The following is a 22908-nucleotide window of genomic DNA, read 5'->3' as shown; positions in this document are numbered from 1 at the left end:
CATTTTTACGGTTCTAATGTGGTGAAATGAAAATTACGGATGAATGAACTAACTATAGCCCTGATAAATCAATTCTTTTATCATGTCCTAGAAAATAATATAAGATGAAAGAAATTTTTCACTTACCTGTTGCTGTCTTTCGGAAATTTATACATGTGAACGCCAGTCCAGTCTTAGAGTTCATTTTGCAACCATCAAATCTGCAATACAACTTCGGATACGCGGACATATTCAATAAATATAGCTACAAGGTATGTAGAGAATTTTAGTTGGTCTTTAGAAGGATCTTTTTAAGAATTTTAAAGATTAAAATTCGCCAAAAAAAATAAAGAGCAATAAAGAGAAAACCAAGCGTCTTCACATGAGTAAAGTAAACAAAATGGCGTGGAGGGGAAAAAAGACGATTCCTTCCCGACGCAAACAGCCAATCACAGGCCAGCAGTAGGAGTTTGTCCTTCCTCAACAGAGAGGGCGCTGATGTCATGTTTGGATTCCGGTTTTTGCATAGGACTGTTCACGCTTACTCTTAATGCAGCTTTGGCGTCGATCGTCTCTTCCGACTGCCTGGTCATCACCTCGGCTCTAGCTGTTGAGCCTGCAGTTGCCGCCACGTGGAGTCTCGGCTCGTGAAACTTCGCTCGCTCCCATCAAGGTCAATGACGCCACTGGTCGAGTGATTCAAGATCGTCAAACTTCAGTCGCCGGACTATATTGATGAGTCAAAGGACTTGCATGGAGATTGCTATGAATTAGAGTAATAATTTTGTTCTGTTAATTGTAACCTAGTTAATTGTTAAAAGTATTAATAAATTTACTTATGTTAAAATCTAGAAATTCTCTTGAAATCATTTCTCTCTCTCTCTTACTGTGTATCGATTGCACCGATTTCGCCAGATCAGAATCCTGGGTAGTTATGCTGGGTTGTCGCAACTGCATACAAAAATTTTGTATGCAGTGAAGCCCTGAGACCGGAACAAAATTTTGTATGACGTTTGTTTTTTTTTTCAGTGGTTTCTGCGTTTGAGTCGAAGTGAAAACATTGAATAAAATTGAGGTTTTATGTTAAAATAATTCATTCATTTATTTAACACTAGAACCGATTGCGACTGAAGCCAAACATTGTATATACCTGAAAGTCGTATAACTGAGTATAACTGAGGATGAGGTTCTACTGTAATTTGTCGATATGCCCTATTGAAAATAAGTATTTTAAAATTTATGAAACGCAATTCAACAAACATCGCAACTGGACTCGAGGCAGGGCCATAACTCTTTGGACATAAATTTATTATAGTTAACTCACACACAAGATTACATATTGACAAATTTTTATTTTGAGCATTTTTAGCTTTATTTATCGTTCTTTTGGGCTAGAGCTGTAGGATTCATCTACATAGTAGGGGGAAATTAATCCTTTATGTATGCACTCGTTCAACTATTTTACTAAAAGATTTAAAACTTTATTTTTTCAGATACGAACCATGAATATTTTTCTATCCAACAATGTCTTCTCTGAATAGAAGTTTTAAGGGGAGATGTGTCCTCAAGACAACACAGCAAATCAAAAATGGCGATGTGGAATGTAGTCTCTTTTTTTCGGAAGCAAGGAAAAACCCCCTTGATTTGTTCGGACTGGAGGAGGGTGGTAGGGGGTTATTAGAGGGGCCATGAGCAAAATCACATGATTCGGTACACACATCATTCAACAGTCTTTTCCTACAATACTTTTTGCAGGAAAATGCTTTAAACGAGAAATCTTGATGAGTATTAGTAATAAGCATAGGCGTAAACTTCTATAGGGCCCATGGGCCCGAGCCCCCCCAACATTTTTGAAGACGCGGCTCAGCCCCCCCAAAAATTCGTATGAATATGACTTATTCATTTTGCAATGATGAAAATTTTTTTTTTAACCAAAAGTTGTCCTAATTATGAATTAGTTAATGGAAACAATCTGCTCAAAATTTTAGTTCTTTTAAAAAATCTGGATGGTCTTCGGCTTTCTTGTTCCATGACAATACGTTTATCTCATTTCTTCCCTGCCGTTCAATCCCCAATTGCACCCTCCATTGGTTCCAATCCTTACTGCCAGAAGGCACGGCTGAGAGGAAGATTCTTTGAGGTGTTGAGGGGGCTCTTTCTTCTTTGCCTGTGGCAAAAACTGAGTGTCTCTTCTTTTGTTCACTGCGACCGGAGGACGGCCATGGCGCCAACATGAAAATAAAGATGCATGGTTGGGGGGAGGGGGAGGTTGAAAATTGGGAAGCAATGATATTGAAACCGAAATAAATTACACTCTATAATCTATAAAGAATAGGTGCCAGAACCTAGAGGCTGAGGCCATTTGAGCCCCCCCCCCCCCCACAATAAATTTTGTAAGGGGACTGAGCCTCCCCAGTAATTACTGAAAAAAACCATTGTGCAATGCATTCTCCCTCTCCTTCGTACACGCTTGAGTCACGTATATGCGGGAGGACCAATAACTTTTAGGGCCCCCCCCCCAGTGTTTTTCTGAAAAATATTGGGGAAAAAATCACATTCTAAATGCCCATTCATAACAGATCTTGAGGACCGATGGCGAAACATTTTTCAAGCCCCTTTACAACAAAATTTGACTGGGGGTGGGGGTAGAACATAGAATCAAATAAACAACAAGTGAATTATAAAAGTGATTTTAAAAAAGGAAATGAAAAATAAATGATTTTTCAAAGGTCCAAGACCAACCCCTCGACCGGGCTTTATTGGCCCATTCGTTAAGTCACCACTACATTTTAACAATGAATACCAACTATTATCTTTATAACTAAGGGATTCCTGAACTATTTACGTTCGCAGCACTCATGGAAATTTTAAATGTTGCCCAACACCTCAGCCAACGTCTTCCTAAAGAGTGTAGTCAACACCATAACCCTTGTTTTGTGGAACAGATTTGCACCCTCCACTAATATAATTTGACTGGCTCTTCGTTTTCGTAAGAATGCTCATTTAAGAAAGAAAATTAGAATTTTTTTTGAATTTTTGAGTAGGAAAACTGAACATCCTAATCTAAATTGTGCATGTGTATCAATAAAAATTGTACAAACTGTATAATTTTTATTGATGAGGTGACTGAAAAGGCAGTGACAGCAACGCCAATGAGGTATGTGATATCCCCGCCCCCTCAACGTTTTCTCTCCATCTGGTTGGGAATTTCGAAGATGAGAAACGAAACTAAAACTAATTCAATAAAAAGTTATCAATTAGGTCATTGCAAAGATGGCCTACTGCACATTATCGGTGGGGGGGGGGGGGGGAGATAGCCTACAAGTTGGCTACAAGACTCATTCATTCATAAAAAAAATATCGCTCACAAATTGAAAAGAATTTCTTCAATTTAAAAAGTAAAAATTAATCTTCAATTACCTAAGGAAGCAGGTTGGCCACCCCTTTATAAATAGTGAAATGCATGCACAATATCAGTATGTAAGTGCCGCAAAATGTATCTATTTAAAATTCAATAAATCATAAATAGTCAGTCCTCGGTATAACGTCACTCGGGGACCAAATAAAAATGACCGGAAGCTGCGATAACTTGATAACGGGTAATCCCATTTCACTAATTTTGTTGGCAAGGACTATAAAAGAGATGTTATAGGCATCCCCTATCCTGCATCAGGGCCTCAGGCTGGGGGCCTTTGGTGGATATAGTGAATTTTTCGTGTGAAAAACAAAAAATGATAGGGGGGGGAATCGTCCCCCCGCACTGGAGCCCTGTCAGTCCAATACCTTCTAAAGCAGCTTGCTCTAGAAGGTGTTGGTTAGTCCCATCGTTGAGCGGGGGGGGGGGGCATGTTTATAGTGCAATGTATGCCTGATGATGTTAATAGTTGTGACTTTACAACGAGATCTTTGGACGAGAGATCTTTTCAAGCCTCTCTCTCGGTCATCCGTTTATAAGATTTCAAATTGAAAATTAATTCAACAAAGAAAAAAATTATACATTGATAGGTTTCCTTTCCATGTTTAGCGAGAAAATTCTTTTTCTAGGAACACAGGACCATAGCGTGCCTTTTCGGGGCCCCCAGGGCACACTTTTTCTGGGGGCCCTTGGAAAGGATTATTATTATGCAAAATAAATGTACATTATTTTGTGGCGCCCAATTAGGCATATGGCCCTGGTGCAATGCCCCGGTTGCCCCAGCCTAGTTAGGGGGCCTGTATGACCATATAGTTGTTATTCCAGACAACCAGCTTTCGCGGGTAGATAGGACAAGGCAAATCGCTTTGGGACAAGATCAAAGAAAAGCGTTGGGTAGCAGGATTAACCATTGAGGACAACAAAGCACGTACTTCTGACACGGGCATCAGAAAAGAGCAATCACTAATTTATTTTTTCTTAGCTGACGATTGTTTACTGTCACTGTAGATCGGCTGGCGACAGAAGTAGAAAATGCCATCAGTGAATCCTCTTGAATGCACTTCTGTACTATGCCTGTGACAGATACCCATTATGAGTTTAAAAAAAAAGAAGAAAAAAAAAAAGAAGAAAACTGTTCAACAGAATACACCCCAACCCCCCCCCCTCACTTGTTAACTTGGGAACTGGTTGACGGGTCTATATCGCTTCCTGTACGATCTCCTTCCTCATTGTTTGTACACCCCTCTGGAGGTAGCAATGTATTATATGATAGCAATAATGAGATGGATGTTGTAGTTTTCTTGTCAGCGGCGCTTTGACTATTTTTGTTCCACTGTAGAAATTTAGTAGCCTTTCTAGAATACAACTGCCCTGAAGCGAGGCGGAGCATACACAGACACACACATATATATATAGGCGAATTCCGAACAAAGACTCACACGAATGGGCAGCCAGATGTATTGGAAATTTTTCCCTGAGGAAGCGTGAGGACTTTCACGAAATTTTCAGTCATGGATACCGCCATCTAACTGAATCATGTGTTTATAGGTGTTTAAGTAACACACATCTCTGTGTCCCTCCTTCAGGAAGCTAGCACAGTGTTACATTTTTATGTTGTCCAGATGTACTAACCGTGAGAAAAAAACGAAGATAAGACATCCGAAATGTTCACAAAAGATGAATTCGGCTGGTCAAATCACCATTTGACCAGCCGAACTATAGTAGTTACAAAAGGTAATTGCCGACAAATGGTTGCGCACGAAGACGAGAGAAATTTTTCTGTACAGAGTTGACAATACCGAAAACAGGATTGTCATATTAACTATAGCATATAAGAAGAGGAAAAAACATCCAGTTGTTTTTGAATCCAAGTGTCATCGTTGAGTGTTCATGTTACAAATTTTCAAGTCAACGCTGATCGATCGTTGCATCCTTACTCATCCTTCATGATGAAGGAATCATCATCAAAGCCCAATTTGTAGCAGAGCAACAATAATCTTGGTAAGTACAACCTCATTAGCAGTTTCTCTAATTTTTTGGGAATTTTGCGATTGCATAAAATGTTTATACAGATATTCTTGAGGCCAAAAGCTTTTACGACAAACATTGTTTGGAACAAGATTGTTAAAGAAATCTAAAGTTCAGTAGAACCTCGATTATCCGAGGGTGGATTATCCGGAGTTCAGAAATTACAAAACTACGAAAGGTGAAAGAAAACCGACCATGAAATTATTGATCACACAACACAAGAGATTTTGGTAATAATATTCGGTAATAGTGATTAGAAGAATGGGAACAGAGATTGTTATTGAAGTTATGATCAGTTAGATCAGAGTATCCTATAATGGGCAATATCGCCCCTTGGGGGCATGGAAAGGTCCGGGGGGGGGGGGAATGAGAAAAAAACAAATTCTGAAGAGGAGGACGATGAAACAAAAAGTTTGGAAAACTGCGAGTTGGATTATTCAAATTTGTTTTGCTTAAACAGTGGTCTCTAATAACAAGGAACAAAATAAGTCGAAAATAATTTGTGTAAAAAAAACATCTTATGACACCCAAATTTTTTGGTTTTTCTGTAAGTCAGGACCTTTGACTTGAAGTGGCCCTAGAAAAAAGTGGACAATTATAACCCTGCATAAATAGGGTCAAAGATGTTTAGTTTATTAGCGAATAGAGTAAATAGTATGCTGTTTAAATTAAATGGGCCACTTCATGCAGAAATTAGGACCGGTTCAGAAACTATATAATTGTATAAATAGGTTCTTGTGTGTATTTTTTGCTTAAATTTAAATGTGAGTATTTGACATGAACAACTTGAGGATACAATAAATATTTATTTTAAATCAACGAAATGTATAAATATGCGTTTCATTCGAACTGTTTGCTATTGCTGCTATGTTTGGTTATTCCTGGTGATTTAAACCGTGGTTTTCGATAGGCCGTGGTCAGCATTACATGATTGAAAATTTTTATATTGTTAGATTATTAAGTTATTTTTGTTAAAATTAATTTTTAGGATAAAATATAAATGGCATATCTATCACGTGGGTGTTTATGGTCAAAACTGATACCAATTGATTTATTGAAAATGATTGCAAATAAGATAATGCTTGACCAAAAATAATTACTGGTCCTGCAGGTCCTTCAACGTTGAAATTTTTTACATACATCAGTAGTATATGAGCAAAAAAACACTATACGTGTGTGTATACTATAAGTGTTATACAAATACTAAAATTTCGGTTAATAAGCACTCGCTCAGACGTATATTATATGTAAACAAAGATTTTCCCCCTTCTGATTTATGAATTAAAACAAAAGTATTTATACTTTTACTGATATCAGTATGACTTCAGTATTATACTAATACTGAAGTGTGTGTTTATTAAGAAAAATAAGCGAGCTGCTATGCCAATGGGTTTTTAAACGTTTGCTATCTGCGGCGCACCTTAATATTAATAGCAACTGATCTCCTATGTTGGCCAAATAAAATCGAAACCAATGTTTTTATACCCTCTATTGTTCTCCTCCATAAAATGTATTGAAAATTATTTTTTTTCCAGAAACCTATGTAAATTGGCACTGTTAGCATATTTTTAATTGAAACAATACATCATCACAGCAATTTAATTATACTGGATTTAACTAGCTAAAATAATTAATTAAGGGTAAAATATAGTCTGCCTTAATTTTAATGTTATCTATAAACAGATAGAATTTTGCTCAGCAAAGTTGAATAGTTTCGTCCTTGAATTTCATTTCCATTTCCCTCAATTTGGTGCTATAATATAAATCTCGTAGAGCACGTAAAATTGGGACAGCTCTCAAATATGACAGCAATAAGGAATCAGCTTTTTCTAGATAGATAAAAATTATTGTACTTATATAGCTGTACCTTGTACTGAAATGACACTAAAGGATGTACTTTCTGAAATACCAAAAAACCTGTTTGTGTTTTTTGACCATTTACCATGTCTATTCAAAAATCAACGGGACTATATAGGGTTAATGCGCAAAAAAGTTGCTCTTCCTTCACATTTTTTTAATTGATGCAATAAAATTATTGCATCATTGATTTCATAATGAGATTATCACCATATCAGATATTATCTACACCGAACTTTTGTCATTAATTACGCAATAATAATTTTCTCATTATTAATACGCGAAAGAGCTCAGTATGGTGTTGCATTTGTCCTCTCTTTAAACACTGTACTCACTCAGACATTTTAATATTTTTGTTTTGTTTGTTTACATTGAATTTTTTGCAAATCAAATACGGTACTCCTGTACTATATTGAAATGCACATTATTCAACACAAATGAAACGAAATTAAGTATTTCTGCTCGAAGAAATGCAGACCAACAAAAAACCAAAATATCAAATCGTAATATTTTCAGTGATTTTGTCTTCTTCACCCCCCCCCCCTTCCACCTCTAAAGAGAAAAAGAAATGAACATGAAGTAAAATCATTTGTCAAACATTTTATAGGATGGCGGCTCTGGCTGCATAAGCCTATATCATAGCTGCCAACTTTTGAAAATGAAAATTCGGGAGATTTTCGCGCAAACCCGTATTTTATGCTAAAACCATTCCCTAATAAATACAATAGGGATTTTTCCAAATAAAATAGGGATTTTCCAAACATAAAAGTTAAAGCGTAGGGAATAAAATCCCTACTGAAGTCAAATTAAAATAGGGATTTTACACACATGGAAGTTAAACCCTTGGGAATAAAATTCCTACGCAAAAAACAAGTGAAATTGGAGGCCAAAACTTCAATGATGTAAATATAAATATTGTGTTCAATCAGAAACGCTGTGAACAAACATTCTGCGCGAATGACCCCAAAATCATCGGAAGATGAAGGAAAACACCGTCAATTTTTGAAGAACACTGACTTTTTGTGACACTTGCTCAATGTTTTTTTTTTAATTTCACACGAGTGATGATGGCAGTCTTTCCATGCCCGATGTTTATGTCCGTAACACAACTTGTACAAAAAGGAAAAATAGGCCCTCTTCTGGAACGTTTGATGAAAGGAAATTCATCGGAATAAGTATCTTTAAAATTGATTAAATATGTTTTTGCTTATCATTATTCGTGCTTTGTTATATCGCACGTACGTAACTTCAACAAAAGAAATTTTGACCATATACGCATCACTAGAATCTTCGATTATTATCCAGGACTATTGGCTGCTAAGCCATTTCCCTGCACGATAAAACAAACAACTTTCTTGTTGCCATCAGAGGGTTTGTAAAACTTCCTTAAAAAGGGAATTTCCCCATTTACGACGTGTGACGTCATTTCGAAAGGGAAAAAAAAGAGGCTTCATGCCCCACAAGAAATTCCTTAGGGATTGTTTTCATAAGCGGGGATTTTTTTAATGAAGTAGGGAATTTTTAGGAACAATTAGGGATTTTTGTGATTTTCGTAAAAATTCGGGAGATTTAAGAACTTTTCGGGAGGTCGAGCGATGAAGCTAAAATTCGGGAGACTTGGCAGCTATGCTATATGACCATGCTTTTTGAATTTTTCATTGAGTATAAATTTCAATACTGTTTTAAAACATTGAATGATTCCTGTTTTGATGTCATTTGAATATAGCCGATCTTGACAAATCAAAAACTATGTAGGAAACAGCCATATTCCTGAGGAGCCAAGCATGGTTTTTGCTGAAGAAGTATTTTAGATTTTTTCAGGACTTACGGAGACCCCCCTCCCCCTCTCCCATGTCGAAAGCCACACTGTTTTCGTCATCCTATGATTCCACTCTAGCAATCACATGCAGAGAATGTTTGGTGCCGATACCGATTTTCTGGTCGCCATGGTGACCTGGAGCCTGAGATTTGTCAATCCCTGGTATATAGGGACAGTGTTCGTACCGTCCTTGAAAATCCTTAGAGAAAAAGTTCATTTTCAAGTCTTTAAAACAAGTCCTTGAAAAAAATTATAATCATTTTCAAGGTGTTTGAATTTTTTTTCATGAATTTCTTCCATCAATTTTTGTCTTACCCCCCTCCTCCGCAATCCCCGCTAAACTACTTTCTGCTGAGATGGAAACGAACTGAACAACAACGATCATATGAGTTACGTCAGTGTTTCTCAAAGTGTGCGTAGTGGCTTCTAGCGGTGCAGCTAACCTTTGTCAGGGGCGGCGCGACAAGCTGGAATATTGATTTGTATGCTTATTTATTCTTTGAAAAGTGGTTCTTTTATAAGTAAAAATATCTACCAAGCTATTCCGTGGAGTCGCGGATGAACCATGAATTGGGCAAAAAGCCGCTGCTGACAAAAGTCAGAACCTTTGAGTTACGGGACAATGTTCAAAACAGAATACATGGTCACGCATATCTGAGGTATTTCTGAGCTTTAAAAGGTGTTGCTCTTAAATATGACAGAAAAATACTGCACTTGAGATATTGTTCTGAAATTATTTCAAACTATTAAATTAATGAATGTCAGTTGCAAACAGGACCGCAAGTAGATGCTTGGCCGGCCAGGGTGAGCACGCATTTTGACGCCCCTTTGTAATGTTGAAGGAGAGGTTAAATGGTGAAATTGGCACCCTCTCTGGTCCAGCGCATGGTGCACCAGAACCTTTGAACAGACTTTCCTGTAGGAACCGAGTATAACATATCGATATAACATATGTACTGAAAAAGTTCTTGGGGCCAGGCTGGTCGTTGATCGCCTGCGGATGTGACCACGGAATGGAGGTGGCTTCAACAATATCTGTTGCAAGTTCCGAAATGAACTGACTGCTAACGGAGGTTGATTGTTGACCGTAGATGCACGCAAAAACAGTTCTTTAAAGCAGAACTGATTTTTTTTCAAAAGAGCTGAACTCTATGCTTTATTGACTTTTTTCTTGAATATAGAAATCGAACAACACAGACAAATTTTTTGTTTAAGTTTATAAATAACGCATTTTTGTATTTCAAATCTTGAAAGGAACATCATAAGAGTGCTTGAGGTTTATGAAACAGCAATGTTATGTCAATCTTAGTGCTGTATTTCGAGTAATTTTTTTTTGTAATATAATTTTTTCTTGATTTCAATTTCATGAAATATGGTTTTGAATTACAATAATTTTTAGTTTGCTTAGGGAAATTTTTGCGGAAGAGTAAGGTAGAGATAATGTTTCAGTTATACGATTTTTCATTTATACGACGCTTTGACCCGACTGTTCGGCGACGTGCTTAAAAACCTCGTTTATACGACGCGACGAATAAACGAGGTTCTACTGTATGGGGCTTGAGCCCCCCCAACATTTCCAATAACTTTACGCCCTTGGTAATAAGAGAGCCCGGATTATATGCACTAAAAAAGTGGCAAAATATGCTCTAAAAATATGCACTTAAAAATGTAAAAATATGCACTAAAAAATGCAAAAATATGCACTTATAAGTGCAAAAATAAGCACTTAAAATACAAAATGTGCACTGAAAATTCCAAAATGTGCATTAGAAATCTTGAAAAAGTCAAAAATTTCGAAATATGTATGAAAAAAGGGAAAATATGCATTAAGAAATACACCATGCAAAAAAAAAGCGAATGTGTTTTTAAAATACATGTTTTCTATTAGTGCATATGTATTTCATTTTTACCAAAAAATATCCCCTCATATATATGTATACAGCATATGCAAATAACTTCTACATATTTTTTATTCAGGCAATTTTTTAGTTTTCAGTTGTTTTGGTACTGCTCAATAACGAAAATAGCAGTAATAAAAGAATTTCGACACTATTTCTAAAAACAAAATTAACATTTTGACACATCTCTAGAAATAGCCTTACAATAAAACAGTTAGTAGTCGTAAAATACTTTATAAATATACAGGCCGCTGTGGTGGTCGAGTGGTTATAGTGACGGACTCGCGATGCGAGGATCCGGGTTCGAACCCCACAGTGGTGGTCGGCTGAAGTTGGTTTTCTGTGGTTCCCAACTTCAAGGCGCAAATGCGAGCCGATCTCCCCGTTAAAAAGTCTCGCCACAGAGAGCAACAGTCCTACAACGATAAATCATTCAATCATAACACTTCACTCATAGTTAGAAAAACTGGTGGCAGATGGCAGCACTACACATAACAAACATTACACAGAAACAAACTTTACGTCAGGGTGCACTACACGTACACGCATATTCCCACATGTACTGATTCGTTGGGGGGTTCCGCGGGGGGAGGGTGCATTTGTGGTGTAGCAGTAGTAGGTAGGGCCTCCAAAAAATGGCTCAGGGATCCATGATGTTCTTAAGTCAGCCACCTCGTTGGGCAATTTGCCTGTTGTGGCGTTGTATTTGTATTTGTATTTGTATTAATTCACTAAATTTCACATACGGGGAAAAAAAATCGATGTTATGAAAATATTATGAACAATATTTATTTGGAAAATTATAAAAAAACCTTTTGTAAACCTTCAAAAATATGCACTTATACTGGAAATTCTTTGATTTTATGCATTTATATGCATTAATGCTAAAAAAGGCCAAAATATGCAAATGCATATGAACATATGCATTTGCATATAATCCGGGCTCTAGTAATAAGAGTTGGCACCAGAGAGAGAAAAATAAGTTGAATTAAAGAGGGAAACGCTATAAGCGGGATGTATTGTGTAAATGTATTGTGTACAAAAGCTGTCTCAGTATCATGGCCCACCCATGAGAGTGGGGCTGGTAGAGCTCCAGCCCTGGAGCTTGGACCATTCTTGTCTTTTTTTCACACTATTAGTTCACTACAGAGGGGGGGTCTGCTGAACAGTGCGGCTTATGGGCCCCTGTCCCAGGATAATGGGGGTTCATGTGCTTTATTGGCACCCAAAGGCAATTTCACTGTGGAATGCGACTTCTGTTTATGCCAATTTTCCAGAAATTATGGCCTTCTGCGAACTGAAATAGCAGGGGTCGCGTGGTAGCTCTGATGACATACACAAAATATTGGTGTCCTTATATGTCAGTAGCCATGACTATTACAGGTTCACGGAACCTTTGCCTCCGATATTTCGCCTCCGACATTTCGCCCCTGGCACGTTTCGTCTCCAGTACATTTGGCCCCCGGAAATTTCGCCCCTGACATCTCATCCCAGTACATTTAGCCCCCGGAAATTTCGCCCCGGTAATTTTGCCCTGACCTTTCGCCTGCCCTGACCATATCAGTGACCCAGTGAGTGACCATATGAGTGACTCAGTAAGTAATCAAGTAAATCGGAAATTTATCTCTGATATTTCGCCAGCCCTTATCGTACGCGTGACTGTATGAGTGAACATATGAATGATGGTACAAGTGACCAAGTGAGTGACCACATGAATGATCAAGTGAGTTGGACATTTACTCGTGACATTTTGCTTCCCCTGATCACATGAGTGACCAAGTGAATGAATACATGAGTGATCGAGTAAATTGAAAATTTATCCCCGGACATTTCACCTGCCCTGACCATGTGAGTGACCCAGTGAGTGATCATATGAGTTACTCAGTGAGTAATCAAGTGAATCGGAAATTCACTCCCTGTCATTTTGCCTACCTTGACCGTACGCGTGACCGTATGAGTGAATATATGAATGATAGTGTGAGTCGTAAATTTGGGAAAAATATTTTATGCTTAAACTGAAAATTCCAAATTCTTAGAATCCATTAAAGTGTGAGTGACTTGGTAACTCAGTGCTACGTAACCACCTGTAAAAAGGGAGGGGATGAGGAAGATCATCTTTGCAGACACTCCACCCTCGCACTTTGCGAATCACTCAATCGCTCACTTTGTCAATCACTCAGTCGCTCACTTTGTCAATCATACGGTCATTCACTTTATCAATCACTCAGTCGCTCACTGGGTCAATCATACGGTCATTCACTTTATCAATCTTTCGGTCACTCATGCAGTCATTCACTTTATCAATCTTTCGGTCACTCACTTGGTCACACATTCACTTATGCGTTCCATCACTCAGTAACTCCCTTGGTCACTCACACGGTCAGTCCCTTGATCACTCACTTGAACACTCGTACCGTCACTCACCTGCTCACATATACAGTCACTCACTTGGTCACGCATGCAGTTAACCACTCGGTCACTCATGCGGTCAGTCACTGGGTCACTCATACAGTTAATCACTGTCTCTCTCTTGATCACTCATATGCTCAATCACTCAGTCACTCGCAAATTTATTCAAGCATTCACTCTGTCTTTCATTCCGTCAGCCACTCGGTCACTCATACGCTCAATCATTCACTAGGAAACTTACACCAGTATTTAATTAGCCACTCACTTGGTCACTCATTCGGTCAGTCACTTATTCACTCAAACGTTCCATCGCTCAATTCCTCCACGGTCAATCCCACTATCACTCACTTGATCACTCATACAGTTAATCACTTGGTCGCTCATGCGGTCATTCATTTGCTCACTCATACGGCACATTCAGTCAGTCACGTGGTCACTCATACGGTCATTCACTCATAAAGTCAATTGCACACTAGTTGATACGGTCACTCACGTGGTGAGTCATTCTGCCACTCGCTCAGTCATTTGTACGGTCACTAACGCACTCCTACAGTTCATTTCACACTCACTTGGTCACTCATACGGTCACTCGATCATTCACACAATCAATCACTCATACGGTCACTAGATCACTCACACGGTCACTCATACGTTCAGGGCAGGTGAAATGTCAGGTGTGAATTTTTCGGGGGCCAAACGCACCAGGGGCAAAATGTACCAGGGCGAAATGTCAAGGGCAAAATTTCCGGGGGCCAAATGTAACGGGGACGAAACGTTCCAGGGGCGAGATGTCGGGGCGAAAGTTCCGGATCCCACTATTACAATACCTTTTCTTCCTTCCTAGGAGAACGACTGCCGTCCGAGAGCGGGGTCCCTTGTACATTGTTCTTTTCTTCATGCTTCGATATCTCCTTGAGATGGGAAGCGGGGTGTCTGCTCCTTCAATATTCTTTTCTTTGTTTCTATTTTTTTTTTCGTTTACTTGTACATGTGTATTGTTAAAAAAAATTGCAATGAGAATAGAAGGTACGTAGTTCAAGATATCCGTCCATACGAGTACAAATTGATATGACTGATATTAAAGAGTCAAGTTAAACTGTCTATTTTCCTATGGGACATATTTGAAAGAAAAAAAATCGAAAAGGTCTTCCCACGGACCTTCGAAGACTGGAGCCCTTTCAGCCCCCACCCCATGTGGGGGCCATGAAGGTATGGCTCAAGAACATGATGTCATGTGCAGAGGCTCATAAATAGGGGGACTTGGTGGGCTGTAGCCCATCAGAAAATTCATGAAAAGAGTGGTCAAGAAAATTAGTGTAAGGGGAGAAGGGCGATGAAATCTGCAAAACTATAAATCTGCCTCTTCCCAGAGAGAAAAGGACTATGTTTGTGAGTGACTAAATGAGTGACCCAGAGTTCGCAGGCATGTGGGTAACGAAAAGAGGGATCTAGAGAGTTTGGTGGACTGTGAGTGATCAAAACAGTATGCACGTTAGTGACTGAAACAGTGTGCAAACAGGTGAGCAACCAAAAGAAAAACCCTAAAGAACAAGGGACAAGATTGGCGAGTGATGGAAAGTGACCTAGAAAGCAAGGGACCTGGCTAAGAATGAAAGTACGACAAAAACTAAGAAACAGAAGTTTGTTGACAGGCTAAGTGGGCTGTAGCAAGAAAAATTTGGAAAATAAATGGTCAAGAAAATTGGAGTTTTTCAGCCCCTCGTGTCTACAGGGATTTTGTCAATCGTAAAAGGTTCCTGATTCTCTGAACTCTCTTTTTGGTCACTTGAAAAGTTTTCATGACCAAGACCAGATTTCAGGTGCATATTGTGAACTGTACAACCTTTGAGTTTCCTCTCCTCTTCTGGCACATTCACTCTGTCTTTTTCTACCTACTGGAACTATCTCCATCAAGCCTTGAAAGAAACCATCTTGCTTATCTTTTGTCCTTTTCATGTAGAACTGAGTAAACAAAACTGTCAATTCACCTTCATCAAAGAGCTTGAGACACTTGCCAGGACAGCAACTAGAGAAAAAGCAATTTAAAATGTTTTGAAGAAAGAAAAAAAACTAATTTAAACAGATAATGCAAAATTCAAACACACCACCCTAACTTACTGAAAGTGAAATTATCCCTATACAAGTTATGAGAATTCGATACGTATTGTTACAACGATAGGCAAAGTTTTTTAGCAATTTCTTTTCCAGCATGATTAATATGTACTTTCCCCTTTTGAGCTTACTTCACCAAACTCCAACTCTGGCCATATCGCTATATTGCAATTTACTGCCATTAGTGAGATAGGTTGGAAGTGAAGGCGCTGCCTATCGATGGTTGCCTCGAGTTCGTTAGGGAAAATATCTTATCTATATCCTCCCCCTTTTGAGCCTGGCATCCTTAATCAACTTTCGTCTGTAAGACAATGTATCCCTCACTCCTCATTTCCTTTGCTTAGTTGAGACGTTTTCCACCTGAGACGGAGAACAGTTTGAATAGGCTGATGTTACAGGATCAGATGTCAGAGATGTCACTAACGACGACGTTTTAATAATGTTGAATAACCACAACCTGTGGTCAACGAACAAAACAAAAGCAATGTAAATGATGAAAACATTTTCATGAAGGTAACTCAACAGGAAACCCTGTTGCCACCAGTTAGTATTCTTGAGAACTAAATGTAAAAAGGGGTCATGTCCTGGTTTAGGCACCTTTTAACATTTGTTTTTTCTCAGCATCTAAAGGTGAGACTTTTACCATAAAATGATGCATTGCCATCTCTATTACACATGCGACAGGTCTACTTGTCATACTCTGGATCTAAACGATAATTATGAATCAATCCAACACAACAAGTGTCTAAATCATGAACTCAATTAAATTACTTTTAAATAACAGAATTTACCAATTAAATTTTACAATTTAGGATTTAACAAAATGAAATTTATCCCCACACTTTCCTCGTATTATGATCAGTCAATCACCACATCCAATCTATTGAAAGTTCAGTCCTGGCTATATTTCTGATGTCTTCCGAGAGTCCTCTGAACAGAGTCAATTGTTCCTTTCATCTGATTGTCCTTACATTGAGAAGCGGCACTCATGGACACAGGAACAGTATCGATGGGAGAACTAACCTATTACTCGGGCGTACAGACTCCCCAGGTAGAGCCAAGATTTGCTTATAATCTGAAAACTGAAGCGATCAGAAAATGTAAATACAGTGGCGATCTTATAGGTATGGAGGAGGTGGCCAATCGGCGCCAACCAAGCCAGATTTACATATCTTGCAAATCCCTTTTCTTCACTTCAGAAGGATGATGTAGCAACACAACAGCGATTCAGGCAAAGCAACTGGGTGGGTGTCTCTGGAAGATGACACTGTATAATAATCGATGACATTGGACAGATGCTGGATGATTGTGATATTATGGTGAGAAAAATCATTAATTATCAAGGTTATATTTAATCGATAAGCACTTATTTTGAATAGGGGTGGTCTCTTTCCACCTGTCGCGGTTCCATACCTTTACACACGAATCTATCAAAATACAAAAATTGAAAAAAAATGTGACATGACCTGTTTTTACATTTTGCGATTCAACTAAAATGTTAGCTGAATCTGCATTTGTTAGCAGAGGTAGAAATCAGAGCTGGGTTTTTGACACGACAAGCGTCAAAAAATTTCAAAAACCTAAATGAATGCCTTTTGATAATGTTTTGAACAAAATAGGTATACAACATGATGGAAAACTTACTTTTTTGCATATTACAATGTTTTATTTTTTAAACATTAATTTATTATTTAGAAGACAAAAGGCTTCTTGGGCAAAGTGGATCAACTCTTCTATTAATTTATTACAATAATTAAAACAAAATATTAATTAAAATTTGTGATTTTGAATTCTTCATCATAAGAGCCTAGAACATATAAAATATAATTTTATGGTTTATTTATCTAAGCTACTCATTACCTGTGTTCAATTTGCTAAGTGGAATAGAGCTACTTATTCAAAATATGTATGATAGGGTATCAGGGTTAGGTTTTTGACCCCAGAATGGGTCATTCTAACTCAGTATTAAAACTATCAAAATCTTACTGTCAATGATGTCAAATAGTTTTCGTTAACTTGATAGATATGTTAAATAACAAAACACTTACTTTTATTTAGATTAAAGGGTTTTATATTCAGAATGATAATTACTGAGGAAAAGTGGTTATGTAGATAATTTAATAACAGAAATCAACATTACATACATGATGTAATAAACTTTTTTAAACACTTTTCTGTTGTAAAAAGAGGACAGCAAACGGTTTATATCAATGCAAACATATACACTGAAGAGCCAAAAAAACTGGTAAAATTTAATAACAGAAATCAACATTACATACATGATGTAATAAACTTTTTTAAACACTTTTCTGTTGTAAAAAGAGGACAGCAGACGGTTTATATCAATGCAAACATATACACTGAAGAGCCAAAAAAACTGGTAAACCTGCCTAATATCGTGTAGGGCCCCCGCGAGTCCGCAGAAGTGCCGCAACACGACGTGGCGTGGACTCGACTAATGTCCGAAGTAGTGCTGGAGGTAATTGACTCTATGAAAATCCTGCAGGGCTGTCCATAAATCCGTAGGAGTAAGAGGGGGTGGAGATCTCTTCTGAACAGCACGTTGCAAGGCATCCCAGATATGTTCAATAATGTTTATGTCTGGGGATTTTGGTTGCCAGCGGAAGTGTCTAAAGTCAGAAGAGTGTTCCTGGGGCCAATTTGTAGCAATTCTGGACGTGTGGGGTGTCGCATTGTCCTGCTGAAATTGTCCAAGTCCGTCGGAATGCACAATGGACATGAATGGATGCAGGTGATCAGACAGGATGCTTACGTACCGGTCACCTGTCAGAGTCGTATCTAGACGTATCAGGGGTCCCACATCACGCCAACTGCAGGACGCCCAATACCAACACAGAGCCTCCTCCAGCTTGAACAGTCCCCTGTTGACATGTAGGGTCCATGGATTCATGAGGTTGTCTCCATACCCATACACGTCCATCAGCTCGAAGCAATTGGAACCGAGACTCGTCAGACCAGGCAACGCGTTTCCAGTCCTCAACAGTCCAATGTCGGTGTTGTCGGGTCCAGGCGAGGCGTAAAGCTTTGTGTCCGGAGGCGGACGGACGTTTGGTTCTGTTCTGTTGCTCCTTTGGGCGATGAGTGGCGGACGGGGGGTGTTCTTTCGTGGACTAGTGGAGCCGAGGGCCGTCGGAATGTTTTTGCTGGGTCGGAGATCTGGCGGGCGGTCCACCTGCGCTCCTTCTTGACCATCGGAGGTTTCCGGGAGCTTCCCGGAGTGTGGCTGCTTGGGATAGAGTGGGGTCCCGGCGGGACGGACCCGGTGGCTTGCGAGTCGGGTGATGTTCGCCGGGCCCGGATGTCGGGAGAGTTCTTCCAGCATGGCCCAGCCGCAAGGTAATCCGCTTATATTCCGCAAGGGACAGAGCGGGGGCCATGTTTGGTGTTATAGTCATCAAGGGTACACGAGTGGGCCTTCGGCTCCGAAAGCCCATATCGATGATGTTTCGTTGAATGGTTCGCACGCTGACACTTGTTGATGGCCCAGCATTGAAATTTGCAACAATTTGCGGAAGAGTTACACGTCTGTCACGTTCAATGATTCTCGCCAGTCGTTGTTGGTCCCGTTCTTGCATGATCTTTTTCCAGCCGCAGCGATGTCGTAGATTTAATTTTTTACGGGATTTCCGATATTCACAGTACACTCGTGAAATGGTCGTACGTGAAAATCCAAATTTCATCGCTACCTCGGAGATGCTATGTCCTATCTCTCGTGCGCCGACTATAACACCACGTTCAAACTCACTTAAATCTCGATAACCTGCCATTGTAGCAGCAGTAACCGATCTAACAACTATGCCAGACACTTGTTGCGTTATATAGGCGTTGCCGACCGCAGCGCCGTATTCTGATTGGTTCCATATCTCTTTATTTGCATACGCATGCCTGTAGTTTGCAGTTTTTTTGGCTCTTCAGTTTATAAGCAGTTGAAGAAATTTTGAAAGGTCCAGAATCATCTTGAATCAAAGAATGACAAATCATTCCACAGTTTTCCCTTCAATGTTCATGTTATGCTTTATTCAAATTTTATAAGAAAAAAAATCAAAAATATATATATATATATATATTGCCCAAAAAATAATTCTGTCGAGAGTAGAAAATTATTTTAGAATCATATTTATTCTTTGTATAACATAGTCCCTTTAAACATTACATGCAATTAACGTGTGCATTTCCAATGGGAATTTTTATATCAAAAAGCAATATTTGAGGTTTTTGACAGTTTTTGATGGAGGGTTTTTGACGTGACAGTTTAAATTGCTGTTTAAACCGTCAAAAACCTGCCAACCCTGGTAGAAATATCACTAAAAAATGCCAGATGATTTGTAAGCCAAGGTATTACTTTATATCTAACAAGAAGTGCAAGAAATCGTCTTCCAGTAAGACTGGCTTATCTGTTGAACAAAATTTTTTCAATCTTTTTTTTGGTTAGTCTTTTTTATGCTGCAAGTGTTAAGTAGATTTAGCAAGATTAGCAAGTGTTAAGTAGAGTCTACTGTATTAACAGCCCCCTCCCTTTTATTTTTCTTCTGGGTGCTGAAGGTCAGCATTGCAAGGTAATCTTACAATGGCTGTATTTATTAACATCTTATAAAAATGTTATTCCTGAATTTGTTTGAACAATTCATTTTAAATGAGTAACACTTTGTTAATTTTTTTGTCATTACTCAATTTTTGCTTTTGCTAATTTCTGATAAAGACAATCTAAATTTCTTCCTCTAACTTTCTGTGGTGTTTAAACATATTTATTATAGTCAATGTTGTCTGCTGCTCAAATGGGTGAAGATCAAGTGTGTGCAGAACGCTTGCGTGTATCTAGAGAGGAAGATCTGTATAAGCAAGATGTGACAAAACTTGAAAAAGATTTAACGTAAGTGGTTTTGGAATAGTTGCTAAATTGAACTGAAGTTGTTCTTTCATTATCCTCTTTCTCCTTCTATGATTTTTAATGATTTCAATTATAATACATACTGTATATCTGAAACTTTGATTTAGCTATGCAATTATATTGCAAGTTGTGGCAACTTTTTTTTGTGAGAATGCTTGATAAGAGTAGTATAAGAGATAAAAATGTGATCAAAAAATAAAAAGTATATAATAGAAGAAATAGATATCCCTTGATTCACAAAATTTCCAAAACATATGTTTATAATAAACATTTGAATTTATACAATAAAGAAAACTGAGTAAATAGTACGTATACAGGTTCTAAAGAAAATTTTGTATCCACTCCTTGTATTGTTGAAGAAGAAATCCCAGCTAAGTAAGTAGACATTGCAAACACATTCAGATGTATTATAATACCACACATGAACCTTGTAAACACTCTTATTGGGAATTTCTAACGAATCAGTATGTCGATATACGTTCTTTGTGCATATAAGTGGCAGCTTGCCATAAAAAAAAAAATCTGGGGAATGTCAAAATTGTTATGGGCAAGACTCTATTTCCCATAGGCCTCATGAAAAGGGCCTCATGATTTTGCGGCCCAAACTGCAAGCAATATATATTCACTGACCAATTAATCTTTGACCCCGGTTGTGGGGATCCTACCAATTTCTGATTTGCCTAAGGCCCACTGAAATTAAAATCAAGCCCTGGATATGTACTGCAGAGTTGCCAACGATAGATTTTCTGTACTATAGATTTTCCGTAGTTTCTACAGACGGCCGCACTCAACTACGGAGCTGTGGGAGGTACTCTCAATGCTACAGAAATTTTTTTCTCCTCTAATAGTTATATATTATCTTTAGAGATGCTCTGTACTCTAATTTACCTGGTTCCCTGGGCCCAAGTTATTCGAAAAATCTGGGTCCTTTTTGAGTGAAAGTGGATCCTTCTAAAAAAAAATGTATCTTGAAAAATATTATGCCCCCCCCCCCCATAATTCACTGGTATCTCTATGAATTTTCTTCCAGCATGCCCCAGGTCTTTGATCACCTGCTTATATTTCTTCGTTGAGACTGAGCGGTGGATCATGTTCTGGGTAGGAGAAGAAGGTATGCTGTCTGGGAATCAAGTAATTAATTTCTAAAAATATGTTCTATCCAAAGGTTCATTTACTTTCACTGTCTACTAGTAGGAAAAGCAAAGAAGCTCATTAGCATTGAGAATTTAATGTATGTAATTCTGCACGTGTAATAAATCTAAAACAAATATATAGTTGATCTCGATTATAACGTTTCTCCCATTTAGAATGCTTTTCCACTTAGTACAACCTATTTTTGTGGTCCCAACAATAAGTAATTCTCATTAAGATTTCCTGTTTAAAGTGTTTTCTTATTTACATTTTTTATGACTGTTTTTGAAAAACGTTATAAGCAGAATCCAATTTAGTTAACAGTTGAAGACACATTTATATATTTACTAATAAATCAATCTATAAATTCCCTTCTGATTGATTTTACATTCCGTTAAAAAAATCTTAGCACTTTCAATATCTTCTGATCAAATTTGAAGCAAATTAGATTCTCTCTCCTCTCTCAGACACTTATCTTCTGATTCTATTCATACTTTGTTTTTCGTGGTAAAATTATTTTATTTTCCCTCCCTGATGGTCCACCATTCTGATCTGTCGCCATTTAACTGCCACATATTTTAACACCCGAATGTGGGAGCTATGTCAGGTTTGTGTTGGAGAAAGTTAACAGTGTGCTTATGTGTGTGTGCACAGCATTTGGCGTGTTTTGTGTTCAGTAGGTGGTGCCATCTATCTAGTGCCGCAACTAGATACAGCACAAGACATGAGGGTAAATTTGGTGCTCCCCTCTAGTCCAGAGCCCACGACACTAGACCCGCATGTCCCTCCCCCTCCCAGTTGCGGGTGAACTATCTCTGCAGTCTTTAGTAACTACTAGTCCTAATGAGCTACCGATCGGAGGACTGAAGCTAAGGACCGCTTCAACTACTAGTAGTTAAGAGGTACTATGTACTACCAGTCCTTAAGGTCACGTGACGTGAAACAGTAGTTGGAGGGGAAGAAAATTTTTGGTTTCAAGAGTAACAAATCTCTAACCAATCGGGATGCCGTTTGAAGCCTACAACTACTACTAATTATTTAACAATCATTCTTCCACAGTGGGTTGTGGCAGCGATTTCATGTTTACAAACAAACTTTTTTTTCCGAGGGACTCGCCATACATTTTTTTGTCACACGTGTTTTGCAATTTTTTTTACTCTAATATCGCTGGCTAGTTTAATCATTTTGTAAACGTATGAGGACGTTGCATTTTTCATCTTGCGACTTTTTTTCAGAATAAGATTCAGTATATAATAATAGTCAAAGTATTTTTCTTGTCCGAGCTCATTGACCCCACTTTTGGATGCTTGAAGAAGCGAGTATATGGGACCCCAGCTGCATATAAGTGGGT

The 22908-nt window shown here is 38.4% G+C and overlaps 1 protein-coding gene across 7 annotated transcripts in view; it reads left to right on the top strand.

The window, feature by feature from the left end:
- LOC149086509 (coiled-coil domain-containing protein AGAP005037-like) overlaps window positions 1–22908 on the top strand; it is a 758714-nt gene that overhangs the window by 600872 nt on the left and 134934 nt on the right. For all 7 annotated transcript variants that reach the window (XM_089255964.1, XM_089255963.1, XM_089255967.1 and 4 more), the window contains one exon: window positions 20293–20408. In XM_089255964.1, coding sequence (XP_089112090.1) covers window positions 20293–20408 — 116 coding nt within the window. The remainder of the gene's footprint in view (window positions 1–20292; window positions 20409–22908) is intronic.

Source organism: Pholcus phalangioides, unplaced genomic scaffold (assembly GCF_987345545.1).
Source record: "Pholcus phalangioides strain wild (caught in Gottingen) unplaced genomic scaffold, Ppha-v1.0 ptg000004l_1, whole genome shotgun sequence".
Taxonomy (NCBI): Eukaryota; Metazoa; Arthropoda; class Arachnida; order Araneae; family Pholcidae; genus Pholcus; species Pholcus phalangioides.
This window is presented reverse-complemented; position numbering and strand designations above follow the sequence as displayed.